The 21185-nt window shown below is 38.2% G+C and overlaps 2 protein-coding genes across 3 annotated transcripts in view; both read right to left on the bottom strand.

Moving 5' to 3' along the window:
- The window catches only part of LOC126376596 (zinc transporter 2-like), a 31689-nt gene extending 29214 nt beyond the window's left edge, over positions 1–2475 (bottom strand). Inside the window, exon 1 of the mRNA XM_050024086.1 lies at positions 2130–2475. Coding sequence (XP_049880043.1) covers positions 2130–2261 — 132 coding nt within the window. The 5' untranslated portion in view covers positions 2262–2475. The remainder of the gene's footprint in view (positions 1–2129) is intronic.
- A 614-nt stretch (positions 2476–3089) lies between these two features.
- The window catches only part of LOC126376538 (phosphatidylinositol-3-phosphatase SAC1), a 19030-nt gene continuing 934 nt past the window's right edge, over positions 3090–21185 (bottom strand). Inside the window, exons 1-14 of one of the 2 annotated variants that reach the window (XM_050024000.1) lie at positions 21037–21141; positions 19984–20078; positions 17115–17233; positions 15199–15291; positions 14321–14452; positions 13798–13906; positions 13298–13413; positions 11864–12088; positions 10963–11130; positions 9945–10151; positions 9644–9811; positions 8807–8908; positions 7097–7233; positions 3090–6008 (exon numbers count right to left, since the gene is read on the bottom strand). In XM_050024000.1, the coding sequence (XP_049879957.1) occupies positions 5924–6008; positions 7097–7233; positions 8807–8908; positions 9644–9811; positions 9945–10151; positions 10963–11130; positions 11864–12088; positions 13298–13413; positions 13798–13906; positions 14321–14452; positions 15199–15291; positions 17115–17233; positions 19984–20078; positions 21037–21074 (1794 nt within the window). In that variant the 5' untranslated portion in view covers positions 21075–21141 and the 3' untranslated portion in view covers positions 3090–5923. Of the gene's footprint in view, positions 6009–7096; positions 7234–8806; positions 8909–9643; positions 9812–9944; positions 10152–10962; positions 11131–11863; positions 12089–13297; positions 13414–13797; positions 13907–14320; positions 14453–15198; positions 15292–17114; positions 17234–19983; positions 20079–21036; positions 21142–21185 lie in introns of those variants that run through there. The other variant, XM_050024001.1, reaches the window with a different exon arrangement.

Raw genomic sequence — 21185 nt, 5'->3', positions numbered from 1 at the left:
GATTTGATTAGGTAAGCGGACCCTGTTAAAAACGGGATAATGCTAAAATCACCACAGAATTGTCTCCGACTAGACAGACGCAGGCGTGGGAGACCAAGGCGGAGATGGCGCGAGGACTTGGATGCTTTCCTGAAAGGCTGGCCGGAGAAAGCACTCAAATTCAAATTCAAAAATATCTTTATTCAGTAGGTAACATAGTTACACTTTGAATCGTCAATTTTTACATAACGAACGTCTCATCCGCCTAAAACTACTCCGACATCCGCCTAAAAAATCCTGGAAGAAATAGAGCCTAAATAGGCCTTTGCCCAGCAGTGGGACACCTCAGGCTAGAAGATAAAACCAAGTTACCACATTGGGCAAACGAATTCGTACCTATACTCTACGTATGATGTATTAAGTCTTCTATCGTGTGGGTTGTGAGGTGGATTACCAACCCCATCAACCTTGATCAGGGTTACTATTGAGCCGCCAAACGCCCCTGACATGACTCATGTAACGATTACTCACGTAACAACGGCTTGACTCGGATTCGGACAATCAGGTGATCAGCCTGTAATGTTCTAACCAAACTAGGGATCACAAAGTGATTTTTGTGATATGTCCCCACCGCGATTCGATCCCGGAACCTTCCCATTATTGTCGACTTGCGCCCGCTCGGCATTTTGAATTGATTTTACTTAAAAGATTGTAAGTTAGAAACCTTCATGGTCAATAGGGATTCCCATAATACAGGGGAAACCCTGATCTGTGCACTATTTGAAATAGTTTTGTGACCTCATTTGCATAAAACAGGTTTAACAAGACAAAATACTGAGCTATAAGAAATAATTATGATAATTAAATCATAATTCAATATTGCATTTCATGCTGCTTTAAACGCAAATCTTGAGTAGTTCTTTTTTATACCAGGTGTCAGTGACATAGTAATAAAAACTTTGAGGTAGGATTCACCATGATTCTGAGTTGATATTTAAGCGAAAGTATGCAACTGAAAATAATTAAAAAGCATTAAAATATTCATGAATTTTCCGACAGGAAATTTCACTTGATATCGACTGAGGATCAGGGTCTGAATCTTCCCCGTCGGTATTTGTTACGGTGTCACTAACACCCATACCTACTTGTATGGCTACCTGTATATACTTGTACAGGGTGTAAGTGTAAGTAAATACAGAGAGGGATGATTTAACTCATTATACTGAATTAATATCAAGTGGAATTTTCCATCACAAAAGTATAGACTTGAAATTAATTTAAAAATACTATAAAAAACTAAGATGGGAATTTCCACTTGATATTAACTCAGAATCATGGTCTGAATCACCCCTCAGTTACAATGTCAGGAACACCAGGGTGTTCAGGGTGTATGAATATTTTTGTGTGCAACAAAAATACATTTTTATGTTCATCTTCTATAGATTAGACAAAATAGATTTCTATTTTTTTTATTAAATGTCATTTATTTTTAAAGGAATAAAAGCATCCTGTATAACCAATTTATAACTCTGTTATTAATATGAGAGGTAGCATAATTAAATTCTACAACCACTATTAGTAGATAAGATTATTTATCATCAGACGAGATTAAGATAGTATACAACTGCCCTTCATAGAGGTTTTATCTTTAATAAGCATAGGTTTAGTGTAATGATTTTAATTTAATTTTTTTTTAATGATAATAATTTTCATTTTTATTTTGAATACACATTTTTTTTATAAGAGGGCCACAAAGAAATATTTATTATTCATTATTGTTAAGTTATATAAATAAATTTAAAAAAAATGCCGTTATTCACCGACATTATTACATAGTTATAATTTAATTCTCTATGTGTTTATTTATATGTTGGGCTGTTCTAGGTTATAGGCCTCTATAGCTTTAATGAAATACTTCATTACGATTTGTTACAGTAAGTTATATAAATTGTTAACTTTATGCATATTGGAGTCATGCCTTTGTTAATTGTATTCTATATCAATAGAAATAAAATCATAGTTCATCCATAAAATGTGGACTTATAGTTTAAACGTCTTTGCGTTTATATTTATACAAAAGTATTTAAATTAAAAAATTTGCGCAAAGAAAATACTCATTTGTGTCGTCAAGTAAAAAATAGAATATTTACCTCAGACAACAAAGGGGCTCTGTCCAGGTGCTCTGAGGATGCAAAAGCGGACTCGAAGTAGGCTCCGCGGCTTCGGGATTCGTATCGAGAAGCCCCTTCATCCCACATCCTGGCTTCAGGCTCGTCAGACATTCTGGCGCCGAATATCCGCAAAAAATATCACTCACTTCACTAAACACATATTCCCTGCTCTAGTCCCACATAACGTGTACCTCTAATTCCTTCTAATAATATACTACAGTCACATTCACACGTTTCTTATCTCACAATTACGTTTTTCTATTTACGAGATATTATTAAAATGAAACTAAACGGAGAGTAAATAAAATACGCGTTCGTTCTCGACTCCGACGTCCGATTGATTGAGCGTTCCGAAGATAGGTTTCATTACCGCTTGATAATTTATCCACGTCATCTATATAGAAGTTCTTGTGTTTTTTTTATTTTGAATTAATCATAACTTATCTGTTGCAAATAACATAAAAATATTGCAATACATTTACAACTAATATTTAATTGTAGCATACATCATCGGGTAATGACGAAATATTATATTTTGTTCAGAACGTCCCCCGTCTGACATCTGACAGATCGATTAGAATGCGTTCAATCGGAATTGATTTTTAGTTGCATTCATATTAAAAAAAACTGCGTTTTTGAAATTTCAACAATATGAAAGCTAGCGTAGCTTTCCGTCCGCGTGGACTTGGGCTATCTATCAAATATAGAATATAGTCAGAAATAAAGTATGCGGTTTTCTACGAATTTTCAAACTCGGTTTAGTAGTTTCCACAACTACCTATTTATGATAAAGTGTAGACAAATGACCGAAGTAAGACTGTTACATACTTACTTAAAATTGTAAAGACTTATCTCCAAACCCAGTTATAACCCCAATTCAACCCGGTATCTAATACCGGTATTGAAATCCCTCCCTTATACATAAAAATAAAACATATCTTAATTTTAAAATTCAATTTAATAATATCCTTTCCACAAAATTACAATAGTTAAAATTATACAATCACAAGATGATAAAAAATAACATTAAAAATGTCTTTGGATGTAACATTGTTAAGCAAAAATGTATAGAAGTGAAAAACATATTTACAAAGAAAATATTTAAAAATTGTTCTAAATAACAATTTAAATGTAAGGATTCACGCGCGTTTCCGTATTTAAAACAATTTCGAAAACGTTTTTCAAGTTTTTCGGTCTCACTCTCAATTTCAACTCTTTAGGTCACGTTTTTAAAGATTATACTTTTACGTTATGGAATGTTAAAAAATCTGTGTGAATCCTCCATTATCATATCAATAATGTTATATTTACATAATCTTATCACATTTCCGTTAACAATGCCATACCATCCAAAGCTACATACAACCAAACATCTCGCGTTTCGTTCTTAGCCATCTCACATGAAATTAACTCGGAAAGACGATTATAGAGCTGGATAAAATATAATATTATGCATCGGTTATAAGTATTCGTTGTAACTATTGTTCACTATTATATAAAAATAATAAACAAATACACATTACTCATATACTTTACATAGTAAGTAGTTTAAAAAATACGTGACAGAACACTTTTTACACACAACTCGGTCAACAAAATTAATTAATTTACACAATAAAAAGATTTCATTCATATTTGCGACCATATTTACATCAGTTTAAAAAATGGCGCCACCATTTCAGCTGCCTTTTTAAATTCCGGCAAACGCAACTTCTAACATACAGCCTACTATGAAGTACAAACTAACTTTGAGTTCATCTATAATCGACTTTCCAGTTAAAATAGGAATATAAATCAAGGAGCGATAGCGCTTCCAATGAAATCAAACTATTGTAAGAACAGTGCATTTCAATTATAACAAAATAATTATTTATTTATAGTACAATGTATATGTTTTAAGACAAAATTGACAATAACCACTTTATACAATAATAATAGAAATAGTTTGTAATTTGTTTTGTTTTTGTGTAGTATTTTTTATGTATAAACAGTTCAATTTCATTGGAAGTCATGAAGATCGATCTTTGACCAGGAAATGTTCAATTTTGTTCAAATTATTTTCACACTAGGGTAGTACTGGTTTGCGAAATACCAAACAACAGTTCACAAAATGTCGTTCAAGAGATACCGACCGCTGCAAGCCCTATCTTGTCTATAAAATGCACGGTTATCCTAACAGCAGTACTGTATTTGGTATTCCTCATAGTGAACCCAATATGGAATGCTATTTCTCTGTAAATAGTGTTCAATTCAGTACGATCGTTAGGTTAGGTCAGGTGACAGATCAAATCCAATATAGGTAACATTTCCTCACAAAAAAGTTGCACATGAGTCCATATCAATCGCAAAGAAATGTACGTCTTAATATTTTGTACCAATGTACAGAATTAGCAACTGACATTACATCGATTCATTTGTTATAGCTCGGAAAGTGAATTAATTCTCTTTGCTAGGAAGGCATAAAAAAAAAAGAAAAATGTATTATCATTATTCAACTATTTTGATTTTAAATATCGAATAAACTGATATTAGACTAGCGAAAACAGGTGCAAACAAGTTTTTGCCTTACAAGGAACCATGTTGGGTCTAATTGGACATCTTTAAACTGGAAGAGTAATAACTAGGTGACGATGCAGTCTTTATATAGCAAAAAGCATTTGTGGCCACCAAAATAATTTTATGTAACTGTTTTGAAACAAGCTAAATAAAAACATACATAACCTTACGACTATATCCCAATAGGGTAGTCAGAGGTACATGCATCGTAAGATGAACCAAGTACCCACACCTCACCGAGCTTTCTGTTTGCTAAATAATGTTTTGGTTATAAACCTGTCAACATATGTTTTATCGAATTGTAGTAAGTATTTACCATTTTGTTTTTATTGCAGTGTTCAATGAAATGTTGAATAAATAAATGATTACTATGAATGAAGTTATTTTTATAGACATTAAGTTAGTCCACGACACCAAAACGAAGTCCGAATTACCGAAATGACCGGAAGACCCAGGAACATAGAGAGGTAATTGGATCTAATGCACAGAGGGGCGGTACCGGAATGGGCCGCGTAGTTTCTGAAAAGCTTTTCTACACCCTGGACACTCCGTATAAAAATCTCGTTCTTACCACGTGCGTGCGACCGAGACAGAAAAACCGCGCGCGCTCAACCTCAACGGCTTACGGCTTAAATTGGCTAACGTAGTCCGTATGGTGAGGTAATCAAATAAAATCAAGCTCGTAACAGAGCGGGACGGAGTGTCCCTTCTATATGTCTTATCGTTTACTCTATGCCCCAACCATAGAGACGCTACGCTCAGTTAGCGACAGCATACGCTTCAGAAAGAACATTCTAATAGGAAGTCGTCAATGACTTCAGACCCAGAGTAAACCTGAAGAAAATACGAAGGGTTTATAATAATTTTTATCGTCTGTAGATTCTCTGTAGTGACAAAAAGATGTAGAGCTCATTTAGCTTAGTTTATCTATGATAAAAATAATAATTTCGATCATCGAATGGTGTGGCTACCCTTACGCCATCTATTCAGACAACCTTGGGTTGGAGCTTACCACACTCCCAGGCTAAGGCGCTCCCTAACTGTCCGGTCAAGCAGTGAAGGTAACTACAATAAGTAAACAAAAACTCTCGGTGCCGCCTGTGTACATTAAGCTTAAAATCTGTGAAATAAACGTTCCCCTCCCGCTCCTATAGTTGGCCAAAGACTGCATCGTGCGCAGGTAGGCTAGACGACGACGACGAGATGCAAGCTGTCTATCATAACGACGGCGGCGGCTGCGCCAGCGACGCGGCGAGCCCGCCCGCGTCCAGCCGCGGCCAGTCCACGAAGTCCTTGCCGTGTCTGGAAGAGACGCAAATTGCTGTACAATTTGAAGCACAATCGAATTGAATTTGGGGCACTATGGGGTGCAAAATTGCCTATATCTTCCACCGGGGAGGTTAAAATGGCCACATCGAAGCAATTCATCTAAGAAAGCAATATTGCAATTTGTTGCGCATACAAGTGTCAGATAGCAATATTGCTTTCTTAGATGAATTGCTTCGATCTGGCCATTTTAACCCCCCCAGGTGTCGCTACTGTTGAGCGTTCTTAAATATTGCCAGTTCCCCATACTATCTGAGTCAACAAACATTGTTTTTGGTTATATTTTCACACTATAACCCTTTGCGCAGCGTTTAACTGCAAAATCATAGTGTTATATTTATTCCCTAAAGATTGGAAAGAAGAAAACTTATTTTCAATCAAACCTGCCTTTTTCCAACTGGCTGCTCTTTTCGTAACTTATCCTTCAGACTTCTTTATTGTACAAAAACAAACTCAGATTATGTAAAAATCTAAATAAAAACTGGAAGCTCAAATGTAAGCGGCAGCAGGGTTGAGTATCCTTTACAGTTCTCCATACCGTTCAGCAATTATTATTTTTATTGAATATAAGCTTTTCTAAGTGGCGCGACGGCGCGGTGGCGGACTTAAGGCGTCGCATCCCAGATACTCATTATAAAAACCTCACTCTTACCGTGTGCAACCTTATGTGCCCAATGATTATTATTATTATTACGTATGGCAGACAAAAATAAAATATCCTGCGTGGATCATATATACAGCTTAAGCTTCACCAATCACCGATTGAGAAATTTGTCGGTGTACTGCGGAACGGAACGCTATTGGGGCAACCACCGTTCTACACGCCCTATCTATGGAGTATTGAAGGCGATTACTCCACAGACAAGAGCGGAGCTCTTAAATAAAGAGAGAAGCTCCCCTAACCAAGTCTCTGCCGCATCCGTCACACTCACACAATCCGGCTATGCCACCTGGGAACCGTTGCAGAGGGCACTCGTTCACTATGCGAGATAGGGTTTGATCCGGGTGATGCCCAATGATGAGACATAACAAAGAGTTCGTAGACATACACAAACACTACTCACTTGAATATAAAGGCGATAGTCGCCCCGATAGTGGCGCCCCAGAACAGCATGAACAGCAGTGCCTCCGTGTCGTAGCACTCCGGCTGGATGGCGCTCGCGGCGAACATCGCCATCGACACTAGAAGCACTGACGGCATCTGGAGGACCCGTTGAAACGGTTATTTCTTTATCTTTTAGGTTGCTTTTCCATCACCGGCTTGGCCAAGTAGCTAATGCCATATGTGGTAAATCCACAATACTTCATTTAATATAACATTAGACACAAGGTGAAATAGAGGTCAGTCAGAAGCAGAGGTTTAGGGGTGGTATTAATAAACTAATCTCAGCTTTGAGACTGCTCTCAAGATCATGTCAATGTGACAGTTATTATATAAAACAGGGACTTGAGCATGGTCTTGAGGGTAGTCTCAGCTGAGATTGGTTTATTAATACCACCCTTAGACATTTTAATTAAACTTTAAAACGCTTGCCTCAAACAAACGATTGCCGAATTTGTTTTCGATTTCATGTTTGGATCATAAATGATTATTACGTGCTCAGCGGTGAAGGAAAACATCGTGAGGAAACCTAACTTGTGACCTAACTTGTATTGCGCTGGTTTTTCTTTCGCGGATGAGAAGGTTACACAGGCAGTCGTTTTTGTTATAAACCGGACCTGTCAAATCTTCAGGTTAGGTTAGCGGACCCTGTGTAAAACGGGATAATGCTAGGGACATGACACAATACAATACATACAAATATACTTTATTGCATCAAAATAAAAAGAAATATTTACAAAAGAAATATTTACGCGCTCGGTTTGCGATTTTTGAAGCAACTTTCGCAGAGGCCGGTCATAGGATGGGTGACCACAAAAAAAAAAGTTTTCATCTCGAGCTCCTCCGTGCTTCGGAAGGTACGTTAAGCCGTTGGTCCCGGCTGCATTAGCAGTCGTTAATAACCATCAATCCGCACTGGGCCTGCGTGGTGGTTTAAGGCCCGATCTCCCTATCCATCCATAGGGAAGGCCCGTGCCCCAGCAGTGGGGACGTTAATGGGCTGGTGATGATGATGATTTACAAAAGGCTCTTAACTATAATCGAAGATCTATGTTTGATTTATATATTTTATGTTAGTATGTAGTTGTTTACTTTTTGTAAGTATTTATTTTATATAAAATGTCGCAACGTCCCGCACAAAATTGCGATAAAAGTTTTCTTGCCACTGGTTGTCTGGAAGAAATTGCTACTTAGCAATAAGACCGCCAGATTGTACCGTACATGTGTGTAAAACTTGTTTTGTAAGTTGTGTGCAATAAAGTGTATTTGTATTTGCATGATCTACTTTATAAGAGTGTAATTAGTGTGTCCCAAATAAATAAATAAATACTTCTTCTATCGTGTGGGTTGTGAGGTGAATTACCAACCTCATCAACCCTGGTGTCAGGGTTCTTATTGAGCCGCCAAAGGCCGCTCGAGCTGACGTGGTTCATGTAACAAGTACTTACTTACATCAGTAAATAGTAACCGGGACCAATGGCTTGACGTGCCTTCCGAAGGACGGATCATTTTACATTTTGGACAGTCAGGTGATCAGCCTGTAATGTCCTAACCAAACTAGAGATCACAAAGTGATTTTTGTGATACGTCCCCACCGGGATTCGAACCCGGGGCCTCGGGCTCGTGAGTCCAACCGTGAACCACTGGACCACGGAGGCCGTTAAATACTTACAGTGTAGTACTTCCAGTCCCGCTCGCGACGCAGTGGACTCGGGACTGAGTTGCCCTCGCCATCCGCCACCACGTATTTACCCAGAATCAGGTCGATGGTATCCTGAAAGATAAAATAAATAATCATCATTTTGATCGTGGTATAAGAAAACCAGGGGTTAAAAATCATTGGTTGTGGGTAACTTATTTTTACGAAATGGCAACTCAGGGCGGGATGACGCCAGCTGGGCTAACCTTGAAATGTGAACTGTCACTTTTGAGCATACTTACCTGGGAGTTAAAAAGGCCACATCGAAGCAATTCATCTAAAAAAGCAATATTGCTATTTGACGTTTTGTATGCATTACGCACTTACTTTTATATGCGCGACTGTTTCTTTTTTAGATGAATTGCTTCGATGTGGCCTTTTCAACTAAGTAAAGGTAAGTATGCTCAAAAGTGACAGTTTAGATTTCAAGGTTAGCCCAGCTGACGTCATCCCGCCCTGAGTTGCCATTTCGTAATAAATTACCCACAACCAATGATTTATATTTACTTTGCAAGGAAATTTTGAAGTTTTAGTAAAGGATTTCTCCACCAACCCGCAGTGGAGCAGCGTGGTGGAGTATGCTGCATACCCCCTCCGGTTGATTGAGGGGAGGCCTGTGCCCAGCAGTGGGACGTATATAGGCAGTTTATAAGTAAAGGATTTACTTACAGTTTAAAGTAATAGTAACTAGATACATTAAGTCAGTAATTCGCTTAATTTTCAATAATAAAATTTACGTCCTTGGAATGTTGGAGATACCAATTAGTAGTGAGCTTATACCGTGGTAGTAGTGAGGTTATGTTGGTGTACCTGTCGGAATCCGTCGCTGAAGTTGTTCTTGTAGTACCTAGTGAGCGAGTTGATCCCGTCTCGGATCATACCGATGTGGGTCCGCTTGCCTGTACGCGTGAAGTCCGTCTTGAGCGCGCCCGTGCCCGAGTACTGCGTCGATATCATGTCCGCGTGGTCCGCCCAAACCTTCGAGCAAATTATAATAAGTCGGGTGGACTTATCGTCTGCCAGACAGTTATTTGAGAGTATTTTTTCAACAAGTTGCTAAATTAAGCTCCAAAAAGTCCATCGAAATTCGTCAAAACTTACAAAAACTCACCGTATTAAACAAGCCATCCAGCTTGGGATTACTCTCGTCTCCTTTAACTACCTCCAACATCTTCAAAGCAGCGGTCATCTGTCTCTTGGCCAACATGCTCTGCACCACATTGGTGCGGTCCAAGCAGTCCACGCAGTTGGTCCTGAACACTCCTGTCTGTTGCATCATGATGCTGCCCCCGTTAGCCATGAAATAGCCGAATTCTGTCTGGAAAAGTGTTAATATTATATAAAGAGGGTTATTGGCATGAGCGTGGCTCTTAAATTGAAGATGATGATGATGATGATTGGCATGACCTTTGTTATAAATGAATAAATGTAATAAATAAATATTATTTATTTTTGTATGTATGTTATATATTTATTTGCATGTATTTATTGGTAAGTTGTACTTATAGTTTGTACCCGCAATGTTTCAATTTAAATTATTACAAAAATTTAAAAAAGGCACACTCGTTCTCACAAATACAAATATACTTTATTGCGCCAAAATAAAAATAAATAATTACAAAAGACTCTTAACTAGGTACATGGCAAATGGCGGCCTTATCGCTTAAAACGATTTCTTCCAGACAACCATAAGGCGAGGGAAAAATTTTCCTTCACCTCGCTTTAAGCGATAAGGCCGCCATTTGCAATGTACCTAGTTAAGAGTCTTTTGTAATTATTTCTTTTTATTTTGGCGCAATAAAGTATATATGTATTTGTGAGAACGAGTGCGCCTTATTTTTATTTTTTGACGTGACTTATTGCAGATTTGCCGCAGATGGCATTAACTACTTGGTCGGACAAATGCTGCGTCATTGGGTGCAGCTACACATACAGAGGTGAGGTTATTTAATTGTATTTCATTTTATAATTTATCTAATTTTAATTTTGATTTGATTTGTTTTTTTTTGCCACTAACATAGTATGTATATAAGTTTGTACTGTTACTAACAATTATGGACACATGGTCTGAAATAAAATTATTGAATTGAATTGAAATGGGGAGCGCGATGGGTGTGGCGGTGTCTCACCTGTTCATGCGAGATCCTGTCTATGAGCACGTTGAGCCTGTCGTATCTCATGCCGCGGCACTCGGCGTGGAAGTCGAAGGGCTCGTACCTGACGCCGGGCAGCGCCGCGGCCGCCACCGCCGCGCGGTAGCCACGCTCCAGGTCCTCTTCGTTGCCGCGCTGGTCGATCTGGAGACACAATGCTGCATAAGACTCGACTGCATAAAATCACTAAATAGGCAACGTTTTTACTATAAGATTCCCATTGACATTCACAATCTACCTTTGAACAATTTAACACAGTAATTAAATAGAAACCCGGTGGGGACACATCACGAAAATCACTTTGAGATCCTCACATCACAAAAATCACTTTGAGATCCTAAGTTTGGTTACCTGTAAACATTTGTCCATTTGTCATTGTCCGAAAGAAAGATGATCCGAGCTACGGAAGGCACGTTAAGCCGTTGGTCCCGGTTACTACTTACTGATATTGATGTAAGTTAGTAGTCGTCACATGAGCCATGTCAGGGGCCTTTGGCGGTTCAATAGTAACCCTGACACCAGGGTTTATGGGGTTGGTAATCCACCTCACAACCCACACGATAGAAGAAGAACAGTATTCATTACGATGTCACTTACATCCCCTACAAGTACGTACGAATACTCAGATGACTCAGACCATGATTCTGAGTTGACATCAAGTGGAATCCTGACGGTGTTTGTTTTAATTATTTTCAGTTCCATACTTTTGCGACGGGAAATTCCACTTGATATCAACTCAGAATCATGGCCTGAATCATCCCTCACAGTTTCCGTTACGATGTCACTAACACCCTGTATTTTGGCGTGCGTCTCATCCGTCTCAACCTGTACAGCCAGGGATAAGCAGTTCAAATTATAAAAAAAGAAACGCACTTACCAGGTTCAGAAGCACCTGATTCCCGTACCGTTGATGCTGGTCGATCAGATGCTTGGAGTACGCGGCGACGTGGTCCTCATGAGACAACTCCATGTGTGGCTTGTACTTCAAGTTGGGGTACTGCGTCCAGTAAAGCGGTATGGACCCTCGGGTCTGTACGAAGGAGGTCTTCTGGCCACCTTTCTCGATTATTTGCTCCGTTTCCACGTAGTTCGCTACGTAACCCTGGTGGGGCGAATTCTTGGGGTTAGCTGGTTCATTTGTATGTTAAATTGTTAATTATTATTATTATTATTATTGCGTATGGCAGACAAAAATTAAATATCCTGCGTGGATCATATATCCAGCTGAAGCTCCCCTAACCAAGTCTCTGCCGTCCTATCCGGCATGTAAAGTACTATCCGTCACACAGTGTGAGATATGGTTTGATCCGGGTGACCACATTCACAGTGTGGCGACTCCTTTAAGCCCTATTTATGTAGGTGATGGTTTGACTTTCCGTGGTTGGTCCTACACGAGATTTTTCGCTTGGAGTCAAAGCCAGGGACCCAGGGATCCTGAATAAGGTCCGAATTTGTGCCGGAATTGTTAATTTGGCCCGGAGACAGAAAGTTTCAATAAGGACCTTTCGAAGCGTGTCGTCAAGGCAGTTTTCTATTCCGAGCTCTTTAGCGGAAAACCAAAACATGGTGGGCAATATCTGCGTTACAAAGACGTGCTTAAACGCAATCTCGTGGTATCTACCATTGTTTTAAGATTACGCGGCTATTATCATAATTAAAACACATTATAACGGGTTCTTACCGCGTTTAAAGTAGGGATATGAGACTCCCACTAAGTCTCATATCCAGTAGTCAGTAGTTGTGTAGGAGTCTCATATCCCTACTTTAAACGCGGTAAGAACCCGTTATTATGTGTTTTAATTATGTGAGATACCAACTGTTCTGTGTTCTGTTGTTGGGAGGATCGTGCTCGTCTAAGACCGGAATGGCGCCGCATCGTTCATAGCGTGAATTTATTTGAAGAGAAGCGTTTACAAGATCTCGAGCGCCAAATACGGAAAACTCGACCGAAACCCTCCTATAACTCGCTCAATTCGCCAGGCCAGCTTTATTGTGTGCCGTGTGACCGGACCTTGCAAGTCGAAGTTCGGTTTCGCCAGCCACATCAGAGCCCACCACAACAACGACCCGGGATAGATATTTAGGAGTCGCCGTCGTATATCCCCCTCAGTATTCGTTACGGTGTCACTAAGACCCATACGTATTTGTATGCCCGTCGTCCATACAATACCATACGTCACTTACACCTATGGGTGTAGCCATGTCAGGGGCCGTTGGCGGCTCAATAGTGACCCTGACACCAGGGTTGATGAGGTAATCCACCTCACAACCCACGCGATAGAAGAGAAGAAAGTAGGCCCATGTACATTACCTGGGTGTCTACCCCCCGCATGAAGAACCTGGTCCCAGCGCGGTCCACGCTGCGGCGCGAGACCAAGGACCACGTGACCTGCTGACCGTTCACCGTCGTCCGGTTTATTGACACGACTGGCTGGTTGTCAAGGAAATGTATTTCTTATCTGCCACTTGGCGGGCACTGACTCCCGGCTCGGGTCTACCACTGTGGCGGACCCAACTAGCGACTGCCTGTCTGACCTTCCACCCCGCGTAGGGAAAACCAGCCCAATACAGGTCAGATGCCTCCGAAAATGCATTTCTCGGGAATGTGGGTTTCTTCGCGATGTTTTCCTTCACCGCTGAGCACGTGATAATCATTTATGATTCAACCATGAATTCGAAAACAAATTCGCCAATTATTGGCTTGTACTGGATTCGCACCCGGGACCTCAAAGTGAGAGGCAAGCGTTGTACCAACTGGTCTACCACGGCTTTCACCGTTTGATCTTCTCTCTTGCATTTCAAAAAGGATACATCCCTGTATGAGTGGCAGCGTGAACCTGGAGAACTTGGGGTCGGAGTAGTCTCGCAGCAGGTGGCCGTTCCACAGGAACCGAGGGTCAGCTCGGTTGGCCAGGCCCATCTGCAAAAAAAAACATAAACATAGTATGTTTTTCTTCTTTCTTTAAAATCAAACGGTGAAATCCGTGGTGACCCAGTTGGTAGAACGCTTGCCTCTAACTTTGAGGTCCCAGTTCTTTTAAAATCCAAACCCAATTGTTGACCTATTATGTCTGGCAATCTCGGTCTTAGGAGATAAATATTTAACTAATAAATTACAATGAAGTAACTAGGAGTCCTACTTTTATGAACTCACTCAGAGCGCAGGTGAATAGATCAGTTTTTTTCCGTTTTGTGGTTAAGTAAGAGTTCCCGCGCCTTGTTGATGATAAGGAAATGATGACGAGATATTGAGGAGGTGATGAGGTGATGATGAGGAGACGTTGAGGAGTAGCTGAGGAGTTGATGAGTTGGTGAGGAGACGATGATGACTCACCTTAGTGAAGTCCGCCGCCACGTTGTACAGCCGCTGCACGGAATGCGTCATGTCGTATCCGTATGAGAAGTAGATACCAGGCGTCTCAAGCGCCTGCCGCAACATTTTCTCATATGTCGCGTTATCCTCTACCTACAGTAAAATAATAAACTTTATTACACACAATATGTTTTAAAGGAGGGGCTACACTGTAGTCAGTAGACTGATGAGAGTGGAAGAAAAAGTTTCAGGATCGTAGTAAGTGGTATTCTCTGCCTACCCCAACGGGAAATAGGCGTGAATTTATGTATGTATGTATTATACACAATAGTTTATAACAATAACAAGTTAAGTCTTTTTCCCTTAAAATTAAAAAAAAAGCAATAACAGGAAGTACACTCTGTCATCTCTCATTTTCACACTGATCTAACTCAAAATACGGGCTTTCGACTTTCGAATCTCAGAAACTACAAATGCTAGGTGTCCCAAATTCTAGGGGTTCCTTTTAGGATGTAGCCGGCCTGATGATCGCACTCGGTACCTATTGTGGCGCGTAGTGGGTATCAATATCGTTAATGTTCATTAGTTAAGTAAATACATATTATAATTTTAGTTTAAGTAAATTTTAGTAATTTTAAAGCGGAATGTTCATCAGGACAAACCCCTTTGGGGATTATTGATGTGATTTATTAGTTTATAAGTTTGTATGAGTTTAAAATAAATAAATAAATAAAAACTTAGACGGGATTTTGCGAAATTCAACCCTCAACGGGTTAAGAAAGGGGTCGAAAGTTTATATGAAACTTTGACATTTTTAAAGTTAGAATCATCGAAGTCGCGGGCAGATAGCTAGTGTTAAACTAGTATCACGCATCAAGACATGCTTCCAAGAGGCTTACCTGTTTGCTAGTGAGGTGTGTGTTTGTACGGGAAAATGGAATCATCTCATAGCCAGCCAACTCGTAGACATCTTGCCCGTTGATTGTACCCACCTGCAAGTAAACATTTTGAGACATTACCTATAATGTTAGTATTTTTTTTTTTTAATAATAAACGTTTATTTTTTTTTAAACATTTCAAATTATAACACAAACACTAGTCAGTCTAAAATACCGCCCCCTCTCGTACCTGGTTCAAAGGTGCCCATTATACTGGCCGCGTTACCGCGCACTATTGCCAAGGAAACCTGTTGAACCAGGAACGAGCTGGCGCGGGGGTCACTACCGCGGTCCCTCAAGCGCCTCCCCAAAACACGAATAAAATCCTTGGCCGCCGAGCACCACACACCCGAAGTCTCGACGGCAAAAGGGACAAAATCGTGGGTCCGCGTTAAGTCCCCGTATTTCGCCAGCTTTTGGCTAGCGGCCCACTCGGCAGCTGCCCCTGCGGTTCGAGTAGTACGGGGCAGGTGCGTTGCTGCAAACGTGCAAGCACAGGTGGCGTCCCACATGTTAGTATAAAATTCTAGCATGTTCTGAAGCGGCATATGAGAAGATGCAACATTGAGCTTTCTCAATGGGAGGGTTTGGCAGCACAGCGCCCAGAATAGCGCAGGCTTGTGACGAGGCGAGTACACGAGTTCGAGCAACAGCACACGGCAGACCTCGACGCTAAACGTGATGAGTTGAAGGCCCGTCCCCCTGCCGCTATTCATTATAATTACCAAAACGGTGTGCTCACGTGCCTTCACTGTGCGCGGGAGTTCACTGTAAAGATAGGTTACCTAAGCCATCCTCGGGCGCATCAGCGTCGTGCCGACTAGGAGTCGAAGTGGTCGCCATGGCCGAAATTGGTCAGAGAGATCATCATCATCAGTATAAAATTCTAGCTTATAACTTTGTTCACAATGAAATTACACAGGGTTGAAAAATGCTATGAATGCCGAATGGCTTCAAGGGAAGGATGGAATGAGGTGCCATTGTGTTTGCTCGATTTTGCCACAGGTATACATTGCACATAAATATTATATAAAAATTATTATTGTCATTTAATTAATACAAATACAAAATACACTTTATTGCAAAAAAAAAACAAAAAGAAATAATTACAAAAAGACTCTTAACTAAGCACATGGCAAATGGCGGCCTTATCGCTGAAAGCGATTTCTTCCAAACAACCATAATAATAATAAACAAGTTTATTTAGGTAGACAACAAAATATACACACATTAATATATAGTTGGAAAACATAAAGGTGAGGAAAAATGTAAAACTTGAAAATTAATCTTAACCATAGTTTCATTTGTCAATTCCAATTGTTTGATAATTGGGTAGTTTCTTAGGTCAAAGATAAATTATGAAATCTAAAGGGGACAAATCACTTTTTTTTCTACTCATTTATGAATTTTAATAAAGAAAAATGTAAAAATAGGTGCGAAATTTTGTCACGCTATGTCATACAAATGCCATGGTAATTTCGTGTTTTGACGTTTAGTAAAAAGTAACTGATTTGACTAGTTGGAATTTTTTTTTAATAACATCTTGGCCAATAGCTACATATGCCATTGGTTGACAGCCGATACGTTCGCGTATGCCGCGATTGCAATAGTCTAGTTTCCAACTAGTCAAATCAGTTAATTTTACTAAACGTCAAAACACGAAATTACCATGGCATTTGTATGAAAAGCACACTGTGACGTCATAGAAAAACGTAACAAAATGTCGGACTTATTAATACGTTTTTATTGATTAAAATTCATAAATAAGTTTAATAGAAAAAAGAAAATGTTTTTCGTTAGTTTTAGGTCTGTCTTTATTTAGTAATCAGAGTTTCATAATTTATCTTGAACCTAATACACGACCTAATATGACTTACCAGTATCCTATATTTGGCGACGATGAGGTAGAGGCCAGACACCAACTTGATCGTACCAAGGAAGCCACACACGGGCTTGTATGCGCTCGCCGGGATAGGAATCTTCACCGATTGTGTGTCTGAAATAATTCACACTAATATTGGTGCTAATTCCTGTAAATACCATTTAATTTATTTTAAGTTATATCTGTCTTTTTCTTATCCGCCGAAAAGGAAAAGGACGGGTAATCGACAAACATAAAATTTATGGAACACACGTCAATTTTAAGGACAAATCTAAAACAACCGTCTAAAAATTTTACATCAGTCAATAACCCGACACAGGTAAGTAGACAGCACGTCAAACGGATTGCATACCAGCGACATACCTTTTTGATTCGCCCGGGTTATTCATTCATTTACTCATTCTTCCTAAAATTAAGAGCTGTGAATCATCCGTCCCTTTCCTTTTCGATGGATATGAAAATGACGGATAAAACTTAAAATAAAATTAGGCGGTGTCTGCAGGAATCGGGGCCATTATAAATAATAATAATTACTTGACTTTCCAATCGACGTTCCCCAAACACACGATAGATGGCGCTGTTCACTTTTAACGTGATAATTACCTATTTTCACATTGCTGGGGTACATAATTATTCAAAAATGCAATGTAATGGCAGAAGCATATATAAAACTAATTGTTGCTTGATATTTGGATCACATTATGTATAGAATGATGTTGTTACCTTTAATGCTTCTCTTTATTTTGATCAGAATAATAATGGGTGGAAATTCTAATTGTACCTTGGTGTAATAAAAGGGTCATCATTTACACCAAAAAAAAAATATACGGTCGAATTGAGAACCCCCTCCTTTTTAGAAGTCGGTAAAAAATAAAGATAAAAGGTGCATATATATCTGTTATCCATGAAATTAGAAGTTTAAACGAAGAAAAAACTTATTAACGCCATCTATCGTGTTTTCGGGGAACGCCGATTGCAAAGTCGCATAATAAATTTTCTATAATTTAACTGTCTATAGTTTTTATCCAACATTGTTATTATTTAATTTCTAACTTTAAATTTATTATTTGTTTAAAATTTTTACTTGAATGTTGTATACACCTGTAATGGTATAACATACAGTGTCTGTTGTATTTGATATGTATGTAATATTTTATGTATATGTCACCGTAAAATTGTAAATAACGTTAGATTATAATCTATCTCGCGAGATTGTGAACTGTCGAAAAATTGTGAAACGTAATATACTGCTTACAATTTAACGTATTATTATTCGTCAGATTATAATCTATCGAAGTAAAACTGTTAAATCACAATCTTACAATTGTCAAATTGTCAACTGTCCGACGGCTGTCCCTGATTGGTCGGCCTTACAGTAGACCGTTCTGTGTCCATAGAGTTAGGAATAAAACACAGGTGTCAGTCAAATAAAATAAATGCTCTTCAAGATTGTGAAATCAAGTACGTATTTATTAATTATTTAGTAAGTAATCAATAATTCTGACATCACATGGTAAGAAAAAAATGTATCAAAATTAAAAAATCTGAAACGTATCATTCAGTATACTTTTCGTGTGTAAGATAAACATGTTGGCGGCATAGGGGGCCACCCCCGCCGCACCCTAACCTACTGTTATGCCTTGTAAAAATTATGACAAAACACTATTATTCTAAAAAAGAATTATGGATATCTATTTATTAATCCCAAAAATAAGTTATACCTAACAAACCAGTATTCCTAGATGTTATTATGGGAAAGTAAAACTATTATGCTAAAAAACGTTATGCAAAAAGGATTATGATAATTAAAATTATGACAAAAACATTTATGCATTTTAAGAGAATCCCAAATTAACATTATGCTCACTCTAATAGTTTTGTAACTCTATGGTATAGCACGCGAGGTGCGTTTCGTATCACAATTTGACGGTTTCACTTCGATAAATTATAATCTACCGAAAAATAATACGTTAAATTGTAAGCAATATGATACGATTCATAATTATTCGACAGTTCACAATCTCGCGAGATTCAAATCGATAGATTATAATCTAACGTTATTTACAATTTTACGGTGACATATATACAAAAAAAAAAGTTGTGTTTGCTAACACTTATGGATTGTAATGTCTGAAAATAAATCTTTATTATTATATACTAATGGTGTATCTTAAATAAATGCCAAAGTAACAACTTCACGCTTATACCGGTGGACCGTTTTAAATGACATTTTGTATGGAAATAGTGTTATACCTAAGGAAGAACATAGACTGGTTGCCATAAACTATAAAAATGAAGTGAACATAGGATGGTTTTTATCCTGAAAATCAGGGGATGACTAGGGGATGGAAAAGATTTGTTGCGATAACCGAAGTCCACGCGGACAAATTCGCGGGCGGAAAGCCTTTAAAAATATGTGTATGGGTTGTTCTTCTTTTTTATCGACAATGATCTGTCCTTCGTTCTGCTTCTGATAAGTTATGTTTTAGAATTTTATTTCATGTTTTGATTGTCCAAAAATATAGTTATCTTATTATACTCAAAATACAAGCAAAATACTAATCGGTTCCTCAATTAGTTATTAACGTAGCTTGATCGTTTTTCACAAAATTATGTGACAGAGTGGTAAATTGAAATGGTGTCTCCGATGAAAAGGGCCACTCTGTCACAATATTTTTTGGAATGCGCCTGCAAAGAAAAGTATGTTACCAAGATAAAGAGAACCACTAAATAGTCCTCTACAGACACATCTTTATATGATGTTTTAAAATATTTATTGCCGTTATAATTTTAAAGATGTTAAATCCGATAAATCGAGAAAATGTCTTTTTATTGTCGATAAAAAAGAAGAACGACCCGTATACCTTCAACGGTGGCGACTCCTGTGATCCGGTCAATGACCATCGTCTCCGTTGGATTGATGGTGGGCTCCAGGAAGAACTTGTCTGACGTTGTAAATCTGTTAAAAATTGATGGATTAGTTTTATCACCACTTATTATATTGGTCTAACAGAAAGCTCGGTACAGTGTGGGCACTTAGTTGATTTTACGATGGATGTACCTTTGACTACCCCAATTAAGAATAATAAAATAAATTTATTGCCAGTAACAATTGAGATATAGTTGTGAGCTTATGTTAGTTTTATCATTAATTGCTTAAAATAAAATAATATAAACACAGAAGTTAATATTAATCATAATTATAACTCATCACTGAGACAATTTATTGATGTATGTGTACCTAAATAAATAATTAACAATTATCATATCTACTTGGGGCACTTTTTGGCCTTCCTCCTTGACCTTAGCTTTAGAATCATAACAAAACATAATAATTTCAATGAGTTTTTTAGTTCAATGCCAATCTCCTATAAAAAAAAGGAAAAAAAATATGTCTAGAATTGGGGCTATTTAACTATTTATTATATTATGATACTTTTTTAAAAAAAAAAGGTAGTTATGATACTTTGAACTTATTTTATTAGGTAAGATTCCTAGCAATTTAGGTTTCAATTTCTATGGTATTTTCTTAAGGAAAAAGTTATTAAGGTGTAAATATGAAATGATAAATATTTATATACTATCACGACACTAATAGGCTGATAAAAGTGACGTAATTCGCCTCCGAATCAGTCTATTGACTAACTAAACATATGTGAAGTCATATCATGAACCAAAGCTGATAGTCGAAATTTATGAGGCATAGGTCATTTTAATTAGCTTGTTCATTAATTTCTCTTACTACCTGCACATTATTACTATTTGTAAATGCTAATAGGCTGAATAATAACGTAAATATTTGTAAGGTTTCGTTGAAAACACGATAACTGGGCGCGTATAAACATCGAACTCTTTTAATGTATTTTCCTGAAGACACAACGTTTGAAACTTAGCAAATTAAAGTATAGTCTACTTACAGTTTAATATCATCGTGAATAAGTAACTGATCTGCCATTTTCAGCTAATTTTCGGTGAATTTAATTCAATTTTTCACATCACACACCTGTGATGGATGACATGAACAAAAATAGTGATGTGTTCAGTCATCGATGGAATAATTAAATTA

This window comes from Pectinophora gossypiella, chromosome 21 (assembly GCF_024362695.1).
Source record: "Pectinophora gossypiella chromosome 21, ilPecGoss1.1, whole genome shotgun sequence".
NCBI lineage: Eukaryota > Metazoa > Arthropoda > Insecta > Lepidoptera > Gelechiidae > Pectinophora > Pectinophora gossypiella.
The sequence above is the reverse complement of the archived record's forward strand: the minus strand, read 5'-3'. Positions and strand labels throughout refer to the sequence as shown.